The sequence below is a fragment of the Ochotona princeps genome, chromosome 7, assembly GCF_030435755.1.
Source record: "Ochotona princeps isolate mOchPri1 chromosome 7, mOchPri1.hap1, whole genome shotgun sequence".
In the NCBI taxonomy this organism is placed as follows: domain Eukaryota; kingdom Metazoa; phylum Chordata; class Mammalia; order Lagomorpha; family Ochotonidae; genus Ochotona; species Ochotona princeps.
Genome location: NC_080838.1, coordinates 16,905,631 through 16,920,034, shown reverse-complemented (window position 1 = coordinate 16,920,034; position 14,404 = coordinate 16,905,631). Strand labels below are relative to the sequence as shown.

Genomic DNA, 14,404 nt, shown 5'->3' with positions numbered 1-14,404 from the left:
TAAACACATATATTATGAAAAGTTGGAGAAAACAAGTGAAATGTGCATTACACTGTGAAGGGAAAGACAGACATAAATAACTGTTCAAAGTATACACTCTGTTTGTTAATAACATAATGAAAATAGCATTAGAGAAAGTGGAGGAGAATACCAAAGCTAGCCAATCGCTGCCTCCTCTTCCATTAATGGAGCTCCCACCCCTGCAGGCAGGACCAGACACTTCTATGCCATCAGTTTAGAATCAAGAGGGAAGCAAAGTCTCAGGCTAGCAGACCTTTGACATTCCAGACCTCAGATAAACATGAAGCCTACCAAGCCAGTCACCCAAGCAACCTGCACCTCCCAACAGAAAACAAAGGCATGATTCTCCCAAGCTCACACTACCATCACACTCCCCCACTGAAAACTGTCATTTACATATGTCTGAGTATTCCCAGCTCAACCACAAACCTAACTGCTAATAAACCACTCCCAGCAAAGAGTCACATCAGTCCTTCTAAAATGCAAGAACAGGATCAAACACTAAAAAGGCAATGTTTGTATACCAGCAGTCTTGGTGCCAGCAATCTGTGATCCCCAAAGTATGCTACTGATTCTCACCCTCAAATTCACCAGCATAGGCTTCCAGTTCATTACAGGCTGCAGATGTATTGCACTCTGATAAACACCACTCACCAAAAAGGTTTTTGAGGATGGTGATTTGCTGTTACGACAAATACCTCTTGCAAATATTTCTTCGGTACATTCTGAGACTTAGGTACAGCTGAAATCATGGGCAGTGGGCTTCACTGCAGCAAATGAATATGTTTCTTAAAAACCCAATAGCAGCTGCAAACCATGAAGGAATTCCTAGATAAACTGCAACCTGCATTTTCAATCATTTAGACGGAACCACTTCTGAGCTGAGAAAGTTGCTTCTGTGTATAAACCAGCTCTGTTTAGAAAACATCAGAGGATTTCGGGTGATGGGCTACTGCAGGATACAAACAGTCAGAGACTGTGACAGCACCTGGTGTGGATGCGCGCACACACACCACTGTGAGGAAATGCCTTCAGTGATTAAAGACAAACACCGCCTGCGTGCCCTGCCAAAGCGGCCCCTACTACAGCCACATACTCTCCTCCCTGGGAGAGGGAGAGAAGATGCACTGAAATACCACAGTGGATTAGAACGGGGGACAAAAGAGCAGGAACACAAGATAAGAGCTTGCAAAAGGAATGTATATTTTACTTCTCTCCCCCAGGGAATTCTGACTTTGGTATCGTTAAAGACAATCTGAAGCCAAAACTAAAGAAAGTAAAACAAAACTGTTAGTTCATTTCTTTGAATGAGTATCCAGAAAGTTGTATCAAGCTCTTGCATCCAGCAAATTTCTTTAAATGTTTACACAAACCCCACATCTGTGAATTTATAACCACAGTTACTAAACTGTCTTCACCGCCAGTCTCTCGAGACTAGCCTTGAAGCTTTACCAAGTTTTTTTTTTTTTAATGGGAGCTTACACACTTTTTGTAAATTACATTTTTAAAACTACGTAATAAGGGAAGACCTAATTGTAGTTTTTTGCTATTGTCCATTACAAATCATTTCTGGATCCTTTAAGAGAAAAAATAAGAAAATGTTTTCCAAAGGAATTAGAAATTATACCTTTATTGAAATATAGTTGTAAACCAGATAGCTTTGGAAATTTGCTTTTGTCTATTGGTCATCATCAGATGGCTGTTAAATAACTAGTATTCAAATCATTTAGCTAACCATTTATTCAACTCCAATCAACATGAAGGTGTTACACTTCTGCAAAATCCAAGAGCTGTCTACTTTGTTGGTTAAGTCCTGCTTACAAGATCTAATAGGGAAAAATGGAAGAAACCTCTGTAGTAAAACTCAGAAGCCAACACAGAAACTGAGATGGTGCTCTTCACAGAGAGCAGTTAACCACTCCAGGAAGTCAAAGGCACTTTATTGCACTACCAGAGGAGCAGCTTTCTTAGCCTCTCAGTTTATCATATCACTTGGCCTGCGTTCCAGATTAGGAGAGAATTTTCCTGTGTTGTGGACACAACCAACCCGGGCTATGTAAATAACAGAAGCTAGTTTGGTGTGTCTAGATGAACCCAAGTTCCCTACTCTGCACAGAGCATACAGCTGCACTGCCTCAGCTAGCCAAAGGCTTTTCTCACTATGCTAGGTGGCCCAGTTAATGCTAAATAATAATAATAATAATAATAATAATAATAAAAAGGCTAATTATCATCCAGGTCTCAAATTCAAGGAAAATTTCTGGTTTATCCAAATCACTAGGGAGAGAATTACCTGTAAAATGTAGCTCTCTCCTCCCTGATCACTTGCATTCTCACCCTTGACTTGTTTCTCTGGTTCAGATCACAGCACCTGTAACTTGTGCTTGTCACTATGACAATGACAACACATGAGGCGGTGGCAAAGGGGATGGGAAAGAGGGCAGACAGAGGTATATGAGCCAGGAGACAGCAAAGTCAGAGTCCTCGTGATGAAGCAAGGGTCCTACGACCACGCACCTAAAGCGCGTTCTTGCTCAAACTGGCGGGAAGGAAAGTCTCCTGGCAGAACAAGGCTGCATGGCAACTGCAAGTGCTCCAGTAAAGGCAGAGTACCATGGCTGCCCAGGGCAGGGATACGGGAGCTAGACGGCTACAGCCACCGTGGAAAGAGAGACTACCACTAACGTCTTAGGGTGGGGAAGCGCCGTGTCAGAGAGACATCAAAGTGGCCATGGATGCTGATGCAGGGCGGTCTGCAGGCCACTCCAGCACCTGTGAATAATGAAAACTGATAGGACTTCTCACTGTCGAAACAAATGTGACAGGGTGACTGTCAAGGCAAGTCCATTTTGATGCATTTTCTACAGTTGGCCAGGTCAGCAGGTTGTTATTACCATGTCACACAGGTGACTGGATTAGTCAGGGTAATTTAAGCCTAGGAAGTGGCAACTCACAGACCTGAGACTTTTATGGTCATTCACATCTGCACCCAGACACCCGCCCCCAGTCACAGGTGTATCACCAGCTGAAACACATTTCAGATACAGCCGCATATTTGGGCCTGGGGAGCACCAAGTTTAGGAAAATAAGAGCAACCATTATTTGTACAAGGAAATGCATTTGCTTCTTTCCCAGAATGGTCAGGGGCTACTTAACTCCTCTCCTACTTCAACGCATTCCTCTTTAGGATCAGCTGAAATGAAAGAACTTCAATCCTGTAACACGTGTCATCTGCCAGCTATGCAGACTTTAAAAATAAAGTTTTCACAAAGTTCAACACAAGTTGTGAAAGTTAATAGTTTTCAAAACCATATATTTTAGGGGGACACCACTTTCATCTGTCCTAAAATGGACTGGGAAGGTATTATGATTCTATTTCTACATAAAAACTCATGTGTGATTATGTATAACGTATACATGTAAATAGGAGGATCTCTAGAGAGAAACCAAGATAACTTCTGAAAAAGGGAATCCACTTCTTAGTGACTCTCATGAGTATTACAGGCAACAAACACTTAGGCTTCGTCCTGTGGACTGGTGGATGCCTCTTGAGTCATCGGAAGTATAAAATCATAAAAATGAATAGCGCTCCTTGCCACATCCTTCTCCAACATTCTAGCCAACTGAGCAACTTTTGCTAGGTCATTTCCACCCATCAATACAGCTCATTTCACCTCTGAACAGCTTTACTTTTTGTCAAATTGAGTTATTAAATACATATTAAAAAGTTGGCTCCTTACACACATGCCCACGAAGCCACAGAGAGCATAGGTTATCTTTTCTGCACGTGACAACCCTTCTAATAGTTCAAAAAAGCAACTCTATTGGTCTCTGCATCAGCCTCAGCACCCGTTCTCTTCTACCCGTTCTCCAGGCAACAGGCTTCCAGCCCCCGCTTCTGCTGGCTCCTTTCTGCATGCCCTCCTCTTTCCCTCTAAAAGCTTGATGGCAAGCTGCGATTCTGGAGCCACAAGTGTCACTTCATCCGAAAAAAGGGAGGAAGACAATCATCTGCCTCCGTGAAATCATACCCATAAGCTTATTCTTCACCAAGCCAACTAATGCTCTCCTCTCTGCAGATAACTTTATTTGAAAAATAAAAATAAACAAATATGGGGAGTCTAGCAGTCAATGTGCCCACGTCCCACATCATAGTACCTGGTCTGAGGACCAGCTTGGTTCCTGGCTCCAGCTTCCTGCTAAAGCAGACGATGGCTCAGGTAACTGGGCTCCTGTCACCTGCATGGAACACCTGGATTCTGCTCCCAGTTCCCGCTGCAGGCTGCCCCATCCATTGCCCTTGCTGGGCAAACAACAAGCAGATAGATGGCATCTCTCTCTGTCTCACTGCCCCTCAAATGAACAAAACTTTTAAAAATTTAAAGTAAGTATTGTTACAGAAATAAAGCTTGCAAGAAGATACAAAGTATGTCAGCACCCTTAGGATGCTAGTTTATTCACTCTTCCCATTAACATGTATAACAAAAACACAAATACCATTTTCTAAAGAAATGTGATGCCCAAATAGAGTCCAATGAGAGCAGAAATGCTGCTCACCACTCATTCCACACTAGCTACAACAGCCCCCCATATGCAACACCGGCTCAGGACAGCCTCATTAGATCTTGGCTTATGTGTGACTGAAATCAGCCTCCAATTATTCTTCAATGAGTCTGGATCTAAGCAGCAGGCAACAAGTAAAATGAAAGGAATTCTTAAACCAGACCCAGTATTTGCACAGCACAAGAAGTCTTTGAGACCTTCACATAAACAAATTCATTCGATCCTAACCATCGCCCTGTGAGATAAAAAGGAATGACAGCTCTTCACCTTCCTGATAGGCAGGGTGACAGAATTCATGACCAAGAAGTCAAGACCCAGTCTGTGCCATGCCGGGTGGGACTGAGTTGAAATGCCACACAGCAGGGCTCTCTCTTCTTCCCAGGCACTCCTCCCTCTCTTCTCACACAGCATCTCCACTCTTTCACTATGAAGAGTGTTTTTGAAAAGCTTGCATAAAGCCACATGTGGTTCTCAACCTGGGGGAATTCCTTGATTAAACAAGTTTCCTCAAATACAATCAATACTGATATTTGGGTGCAGGTGAGTTCTGTGCTCGGGGGTGCCAGGTCAGTTAGCAAACTCCTTGGACTCAGCTCTTTAGACACCAGCAGCAACGTAAGTGTGACAAGCAAAAATGTAACCTTACACAAGCCTAATGCTCTAGGGCGAGGGTGCAGAGCACATCTCCGCCAGTTAAAAAGTACTGAATTAAAGGAATTCCACTAAACCCATGGAAACAGCAGTAGCAACGATTTAAGAGAACATGAGAATATTGTGCAATGTGATCTTCTCCCAGATACAAGCACTACAGATATCAGCTCTTGGAAACACGTAGTTGTGTTTCCGCAAGGCCTGAAGGTTATAAGTACACTTCTAATAGCACATGTTGCCTCTGTCAACTCCCAAGCTACCAGGATCTTGTCTGTTTTCCACAAACAGGCAAAACCAAACACATCCATTGGTCTCTCCCCTGCCACCAATTGCAGGTGATGCAGCCAAATTGTTCATCCTTTTTAGCCTCCCTTACTGTACCACTAGATCCTTCCAGCTTTTTTCTGGGGCCCTACCCCTGTAGATTCACCCTCTACCATTGAGCTACATTCAGCATGCAGCAAACAATCAAAGAAAGAAAAATAACCAACCACTGTGAGAATAAATGGGACATGCAGCGCTTGTCTTTTAGAGCTGTGCGCTGCTTTGAGTCACAGCAACAGCCCAGGCTGAATCTATACAAATAGACACACAGCCCTTCATCCTCTTCCTTTGAAGGGAAGGCAGCCTCTGTACAGACAAGTATTCAGCAGGTGGAGCAAGATGTTGTGGGAGACAAGGAAGATACCCAGAAACGTATCCTAATCACTTCTTCACACACAGGTTATCGCTGATAGAGGTGAGGGTTGGGGATACTCCACAACCATACTGCACCTGGCAGGATGGGTGGAGACTGACAGAGTAAGAGAGGAAAGGCAGGAAGTTAATAGTGAAACAAATTCTCCGCAGTTGTTAAGCCAATGATAAAGATGATGAATGTTAGTATTTTAAAAAGATTTTACTTTTGCATAAGCGTCATTTCCAACCAAGGGAGATTGACAGGGTTCAAAGGAGGTGCCTAAACTATTCTTAAGCAATCACCTTTCCTATGTCAGGCAAAGTACTGCAAGCCTTTGGAGACTTTTATTAAATTCCCCCAAGAATAGTACTCACAGATTGCCTTAAGAAAATATGTACCCTAGGAGCAATCTCCTTCCCCTTTGCATGTGCCCATGTGGCCCTGGGGAACCCTGGGCCTCTCTCCCAAACGGAGATGAAATCTCCAAAGCCCTTCAAAAGCACATTTACTACTTAGCAGATGGGCCAGCAGGTAGGCTGGAGAGAAAAGCTGTGTTGCTTCCCTGGCCCGCTAAACAGGATCCTACAATCCTTAAGTGTAAACAGAGATCCTTAACTTCACTTTCTGCTTTGAACTTACAGAATATTACTCTGTTGTGCTTTAAACTTTCTTGGATAATATGACAGAAATGAAAAGGAATTAGGTCTTACTGGGAGCTGATGTTCCAGAAGCTACCTTTCCCACTCAGAAGTCAGAAGGATGAATTTTTAGACTGTGTCTGTGAGAAAACCATGCGTACTTTTAGTGAAACTTTAATTGGGGGAGGGCAGTCATCTGTAAATCTCTATAGATTAGCCTTTTTTTTTTCTTTGAAGATATCAATGTCAAAGTAGTCTGAAACAACAGGGAAGAAAAGCACATTATTTTCTTTAAAATGTCAGGGGAGGGGGCTAAACCAGCCTGAAGCTTGAAACAGCTGCGAGGTCACTGGCATCAATAATCATGCTGATTAAAAAAAAAAAAAGGAACATGACTTAGCATTAGCATTTTAACTTCCTTGAAGCGCTATGGACTATGTACCAGTCTTCATAAAAACTTGGTTTATTCTCTATTTTTAGAGGTAAGGAAGAACAAACAGCACATAAGAGGAAAAGATTACTCAAGATGGCACCTTATCCAATTATTTCACTTGTCCAGAGTCAAAGAAGCAAAATTAAATGTATCCTCTTTTTGTTGGTTCTTGCTACTCTTCGATAAAAATGCAAAGAGGTGGAAAAGACTAAAAGGCTGGCAGCAGGAGGGGGAAGAAAAAACAAAGCCAACAGCTGGAGAATCCAAAAACTCACTCATCACCCTCTGAATAATGTGAAGTTTTCTGGGAGACTTACAAAGCGGGAATTATGAAAATCTTGAGACTGAGTTCTAAATATGCTCCTGTTTTTATAAGAGTTTGATGCCTGATTGATTTATTTCATAGCTCTCTGATGAAAAGCACAGAGAAAGAAGATAGCTTACCCAACTTCGGCATAGAACTGCTAATTATCAAACAGAGTACTGATCAATATAGTTCTGTAAGCGACAGCACACAAAGCATAAGTACTTTATTGTATCCAAGAATTATTATGTAGTGTGCAAGATATGCCTCTGTGTGTGTGTGTGTGTGAGAGAGAGAGAGAGAAATTCCCTCTTCCAATCCGAACCAAAAGAAGTCTGTCCAAAAAAATCTGTGTAACAACAGGTGGCTACTGGTCTTAATGAAGAATCCAGGAAAAATGCCCTATAAAGGTAACTCTATGTTTAACGGTTAAGATCCTCATCCTTCTTACAGAAAGCTCAGTAAACTGTGCGCCAGGATGCTCATTTGTGTCCTATCAGGTGGCAGAAAGCCTGCATAAGATTCTCAAGTTTGCCTTTAAGATTCAAGAGACAAGATGGAAAGTATCAAACACACTAGTGTGTGAAAACTTTGCCTTTCCCTAGACAGGAACCCAGTCTGAATAGTAGTTTGTAGATTACAATTAATGATTAACTGTGTTTCTACTTTGCTGACCACTGGCTGCCCAGTACTAAGCAACCAAAGACCTTGATAGAATTAAGCCTGCATCTGAGCTTGAAAAGATTAACACATGAAGGGCAGAGACGAAGTTTCGAAAAGCTTTTCATAAATGTAAGGCACACTCTGTGCCAATTTTTCCAAAAGATAACCGTCTGTCCTGCAAGCCAGCCAAAGGCAGGAGAACAGGGTAAGCCACAGAAGGCTGTTGTAGGAAAGAGGAATGATCTAGTAGCACAAGAGGGCCAAAAGACCTGGAGACAACGCCAATCATTCACCCTCAGTAGGGAAAGAAATGGCAAGCCAGGCTCACCTACCAGGAAGTTGAGCTCCAGACTAGTATGTTGACATTCCCTGGGTCTATTCCAGGAACCTAGGAGACTGTTGTGAATAGGCTGCTGCTGTCACCAATCCCATATTCAGTAACCCACTTGCTTACTAGCAAATAAATGTTACTTGAAAAACTCCTCAGGGTAGGGCTCACCCAGAAGCATGCACTATACGTATAATGAAGCACAGTATATGCAGTCTAAAAATCAGGATATAATGAAAATGTGTGTGAGTTGTATCAAGGTCAAGTACCACCACCACCATCACCCTTTGGAGAAATTCTGAAAACTGAGTAATGTGCATGCTGAGGGGCCTGAATGATCACACGTCACATCCATCGTCAGGCTCGAAAATAAGCTTGCCTGTTGAAATTTATCTGACATTTATAACCAAGAACTCAGTCTAAAGTACGGCTAATAAACAATACCTCTTTTTGCTAACATTTAATAAAACTACCTTGGGGGAAAACTTTCCACTTAAAAAGTTTTTATTAGGTGAAATTAATAGCTCTCATCAACAAACATATATATATGGGCGGCTATTAGGAATCTTTATAAATAAAAGGCATTGAGGGTTGATGTTGGGATGAAAGATCTTCATTCCATTCATAACGGACCTAGACAGTGAGAAACCCAGGTCTGTGCTACCTGCTCCATCAACAGAACCCAACCTGGTGGCAAAAAGATTGCTAGTTCCACTCCCCCCTCACGCTTTTCCTATTGGCCAAGTTTGTTTCTCATGCCTATGCTTACACATGTGTAAGTCAGACAAACAAACCAAAAGAGCTAAAAAGCCCTCATTAGAGCGCCTTCTTAACCCAAGCCAGGCAGAGGAGAATTAATCGATACTTAGCATTTTGGTCATATTGGCCCTAAGAAGGTAAACAACAGCAATCAAACAAAAAAGAATCCTGTTCACTTTTATTTTTATCATCGTTGTTATTATCATTCAGTTGCAGCTGACCCTGACTTTCCTTTAGGGCTTTCCAAATAGGGAGCCCAATCTGAGAACTAAATTTAATTGCTCTGGGCCCAGCAGAGCACAGCCATAATCCAGCAGTCAATTCAAGAAAATGAAGCAGCCAACATTTTTTTTTGTAACCTCTATTTTTATATTTTATCTCACACATAGTCGAAGTTAAAATTCTCTGTCATTTCAGAGGCCAAGGTGAATGTTGAAACTCGGGATTTTAGAAGTAGAATCTGTGTACAGAATCACGCATTTCTTGCTTTCTTTTGACACCCAGAAGTGACACATAATTCTTTGCTTAAGCTGTGGTCTGTTTGTGTTCACGACATACATCAAACGCAAGCTTCCCCCGGTGTCACTGGGAGTCGCATACATGAAATCGCTCAACTTGGCCTTGCACTCCAGTTCTCCCCTTCACCTTGGTCACGACGTCATGAACCAACAGGTTCAATTAGTGTCACATTTTTCAAATCTATCCAGCTATAACTAGGATTCATTATGAAATTTCCAAACGCCACTTGTCTCTGTTCAAATAAGTATTATCTTTTTCTTTGCAAAATTATGCCCTGGCTTAGACTGGGCAGCCTTCGTTCAACATCAGGACCCTGAGCAGGTTTCCACCTGCAGGGTGGGGTACATCACGGCGCACCCCGAGTTCCCTCCGCCCTGCCTACCCATCCGAGCCGCCAACAGGGCAGCTAGTGAGAACAAGATCCCAACACGGAAACTTTGTGGCCGCAAACTCTGTGGCTCTCTCTGCGGCCAGAAGCGATCCGGCCTGGCAGCAGCTTTAGCTTTGTTCCAGGGTCGTCAAGCTGGCTCGGGGAGCGCCTCAGCCACCTTCGGACTCCAAGGGTGCTGGGGGATTCCGTGGGAAAGGGATCTGAGGGGGCAACAACACTACGCAATCTGTGTGCGTGAGCTGTGTTCACGCCCACAGAAAAAGAGAGTGGGGTGGGGTGGATGGGGACGAAATCTCCTAAGCGCCTTTCAAATTCTACTCCGGCCTCAAGGCCACAGAGTGATCTCCTCCCAGCGGAGGACGCGAGGGGGTGGGGGTGCCAGCCAAACAAGTACGGCCAGCGGACTGGAGCTACTGCCCCGACACGGGTCCGAGCCCCGCCTTTGGGTACAATCAGAAAAGCTCCAGCGAGCCCAGGTTTCTGCTTCCCGTTTGGAAAGCGAGGTCCTCCCTCCCCGGCTCAGGGACTGGGATTATTCCTCCCAGCCTAGGCGGACCGGGTCTCGGCGCGCGCCGGGGAGCGGGGGTGGGGCGGGGTGGCGGGCGCAGCGCCCCTCCCAGCCGGGCGGCCCCCGGGCTGAGCCCGGCCGCGAGGCGGACAAAGCGCCTCCCGCTCCCTCCCCCACGGCCGCGTTCCAAAAGGGAGGGGAAGGGGGAGGGCGGGCCGGAGGGGCCGCGAAGGAGGAAGGGAGGCGGTGAGGCAGGGGAGGAGGAGGAAGGTGCTGCCGGCGGACTGGGCAGGATCGCGCCGACCAAGGAGAGAGGGCGGGCGGGCCGAGAGGAGGGGCCGGGCGGCCTCGGAGAACTGGGAGGAGGAGGAACGGCTTCTAGAAGCCCAAGATAAACAAATTGTTCCTCTTCACGTGCGGGGCGGGAGGCGGGGGGGTTGGAGGCCGCGAACGGCCGCCTTTCCGCTCTCCTCCTCCCCTTCCCTCCCCGCGGCAGGCTCTTTGTCACGGAGCGCCCGGCGAGAGCCCGCGGCGGCGCCGATACCACCCCTGTCGCCGAGGACTCCCCGGGCAGGGGCCGCGCGCGCGACGCAGCAACCGCACGCCGAGGCGCGGCCTGGCCCGGGAGGCGCAGGGGCGCGCGCGAGACCCCACAGGGCTCCCGGCTCCCGGCGCGGGGCGCGGTGGGGGAGGGGCGCAGACACCTTCCCCAGGCTTCCGGCCTCCCACCCACCCGAGGAAAGCCGGAGCACGACAGAAAGGAGATAAGAGAAAGGCTTCTCCCCTTTGGGTTCGGAGGTGGGAACTGCCCCTTCCTCCCGGAGAAGTTCAGCCATTGGCTGCTCATCCCACCTCGAACCCACCCACCCACCCAGCCATTTAAGCCTCGGTCGGCTCCCAGCTACCTTCCCCTCCTCCGGGATTCTTAGACAACCCCGCAAAGTTGGCAGGGAGCGGGGGAGAGGCGTGTGTTGGGGGGGCGGGGGTGAAGGAGGATCCAGTGGAGCCGGCTTGGTGCAGCAAGTTGGGAAGGATGAAAAAGGATCCCAAGCGAAGTTGCGCGGCGGGGACCCCGGGTGCAAATTCTGGGAGTAGCTTTGCCTCGCGCTGCCCCCGCCGGGCCGCTGCTCCACCTGCCGGGCTGGCCCCGGGTCTGGAGCTGCGAGCCGAGCGCACCCGGGCCCCGCATCCGCGCGCTCCCGCGAGCACCGCGCGCGCGCAACCACACTCGCTCACTCGTTTTCTCACCCACTTCAAAGTTCATTCACAAAACTCTCAGACTTTCTCAGCCCCAAAGGGGTGAGCTGGGAAGAGGCGGCGAAAGGGCCTCTCCCTTTCCATTAGGTGAGGGGGGACAGGGGGGAGTGTCGAGGGCCTGTGCCCGCCCATTACCGCGACAGCAGCAGTTTTTCTCCACACCCGGCTGAAGTGCTGAGAAGGGTGGGCGAGGGGGGGGGACGGGTCGGGGCGGCGCGGCGAGAGATGGAGAGGAGGAGCGAGGCTTCCACTTAGGGGTTCGCTCCCTCAGACAGGGAGGGGGAAACTTTTCCAGCACCTCACTCAGGCGCAACTCGAGGCTCCCTCCGCCCCTCGCGGTCGTGACTGGCTTCTCCCCCTCTCGCCCCCTCCTCCCCAAATCTGACAACCCTGACAGATTAACAGGTAGCGGCAACGACAGCTTTTTCCCCCCTTTTTCTTTCTTTTTTTTCCTTTTTTTACCTCAGAAAAGTTGACATAACCCTTCGGCTCCAACCCACCTCACCCCTCGTACCCCCAAGTAGGAAGCTCCCCGCTCCCCCGCCCCCCCACATACACGTACACACACACACACAGACACACTCGACGCGTGCGCCCCAAGCCCGCTGCCCGTGCGCCCTCACCATGATCAGCGTGTGGTTCCTCTGCTCCGCCGAGGCAGCCTCCGCATCTTGCTGGGGTTTGCTCGGGTGCTGCTGCTGCTGCTTCCCGGGGCCGGCGCCAGATTTCTTGGCCCTCTGCTCCAGGGTCCGCTGGTAGAGGCTCACGGTGTCCCGGCGCTCCAGCTCCAGCTGCTCCACCTGAGCCTGCTGGTACCTGTTCTCGCAGTTGACGTGGTGCCGCCGGCAGCCCTCGATGCGCTGGCGGAGCCGCTCGACCACGGTGCTGTGCTTGGGGACGGCCGCCGAGCTGCCGCCGGGGCCCCCGGAGCCAACGCCGCCGCCGCAGCCTCCGGCCGCGGGGTGATTGCTACTCGGAGCAGCGGGAGTACTATTGGGAGTATTATTCACACCGATCCCGGCCCCGCCGAGGCTGCTGTTCAGGGTACTGTTGATGCAAATACTACTGCCATTCGCGGCAGCAGCGGGGGCTGCGAAATCCCCCATCCTGCTCCCCGGGCACACTATTTTGGAAGAACTTTTTTTATCCACCCCCACCCCCCCTATCAGCCTCCTCCTTGGGTCCAAGGATTAAAATAGTTTAAGTGGAACGCGGGGGAGATGCAAGCACATGGATGGAAACAGCGATCCCGACGGGGAGAAAAAAAAGGGGGGGGGGATTTTTGGAATGGTTTTTTTGTTTCTTAAAAAAAAAAAAACTGTAAAGCTCCCGGGGGAAAAAAGGAGGGGGGTGTTATCGGAATACCATCAGACACCTATCAACAAAAAAAGAATCACAACAAACTGAGCCAGCAGCACATCGGGTTACAACTCAAGGGGAGATCCGCTCCTCGCCTGCCTTCTTTTTATAATCCATCATTTTCTAATAAATTCCAGGAGATTTCCGGAGGTTGGCAAGCATTTTCTCCCTACGTTCCGAAAAACACGCCCCGTGGACACACACAAGCATATGCCTCCAGTGCGGACACGCGCGACACACACTCACTCCACCCCGCATCGGAAAACGGCAAGCTTGCTTAGTGCATTTTCCTTCCACAAAAAAGTTTTGGTGGTGTTTATGCCGCCCCGTGTTCTCAAAGTACTTTGGCTGCTCAGTTGCATTTCACAGGAACCTAGATATCGAATCCTCGGGCTGGGGGAAGTAAACACATGGCCAGTCCGAGGCGACTGCAAAAGTAGATCGGTGAAGTCCTTTGCAAAACGCCGCGCGGAGAGCAGCCCCTAACGCTCGGCTGGGCTGCCGCTGCCGCCGCTGCTGCTGCCACCATCACAATGATCAACTGCTCGCCGCCGCCGCCGCCTCCTCCTCTCGCTCCTCCACCTCCTCCTCCTCCTCCATGCCAGCGGAGTGATATCAGGACGCGCGAGCTCAGTAAACACGGCAGCGGCGGCGGCTGGAGGCCGTGAGACAGGCCCGGGGACGCGGCGCAAAACCCGGTCCGGACTCTCACCCGGCAGGAGCGGGCGCGGCACGCACCGGCACCCGGCTCGCCGGCTCCCGCCTCCCTCGCCTCGCCCTCCCCCGCCGCTCCTGCGGCCCCAGCCTCACGACTCCCTGGCCCGGGAACCCTGAGCAGCCAGAAATCAGGAGGAGAACCGTTGTGGACTGGTCTCAGGAATGAATCAACTTTTGACCTGTGTGTGTGTGTGTGTGTACACGCGCGTGCTTGTGTGTGTGTGTGCGCGCGCATGTGAGAGGACGACGGCGGGGTCGCGCTTGGCTGCCTTTCCTTATTCCAAGGGAGCCCCAGTTGTTATACATTTATGCATTATATTGCAGAAAGGTGCATGACCAGGCAGAAACACTGAAGCTTCACAGCATTTGTCTGTTAGCACGTCCATGTGTAAAGAAAAAGGCAAATGAGTGACTTGTTTTTCAAACTCAGGGACTAAGTCTTCGTTTGTAATAACCCGGCTCATAAACACTTGCTCAAACTCTGGGCCAGTCTGCACACAACGCTGAAGGCTTCATGTGTGGAAGTAAGCACCAAAGAACTGGGGAATATATTATTTAATTCTCTGTACACAATGATTGCTGTTATTAAAACAATTATTGCTTTACTTACCCTT

General features: G+C 48.4%; 3 protein-coding genes across 4 annotated transcripts in view; all 3 read right to left on the bottom strand.

Annotated features, from left to right (window-relative positions):
- Positions 1-13,026, bottom strand: part of MAML3 (mastermind like transcriptional coactivator 3) — a 450,207-nt gene extending 437,181 nt beyond the window's left edge. The window contains exon 1 of the mRNA XM_036494970.2: positions 12,338-13,026. Coding sequence (XP_036350863.2) covers positions 12,338-12,820 — 483 coding nt within the window. The 5' untranslated portion in view covers positions 12,821-13,026. The remainder of the gene's footprint in view (positions 1-12,337) is intronic.
- Positions 1-14,404, bottom strand: part of CLGN (calmegin) — a 291,118-nt gene that overhangs the window by 35,279 nt on the left and 241,435 nt on the right. The window lies entirely within an intron of this gene.
- The window catches only part of LOC131480864 (uncharacterized), a 68,607-nt gene continuing 67,228 nt past the window's right edge, over positions 13,026-14,404 (bottom strand). Inside the window, exon 2 of the mRNA XM_058667338.1 lies at positions 13,026-13,940. Coding sequence (XP_058523321.1) covers positions 13,447-13,940 — 494 coding nt within the window. The 3' untranslated portion in view covers positions 13,026-13,446. The remainder of the gene's footprint in view (positions 13,941-14,404) is intronic.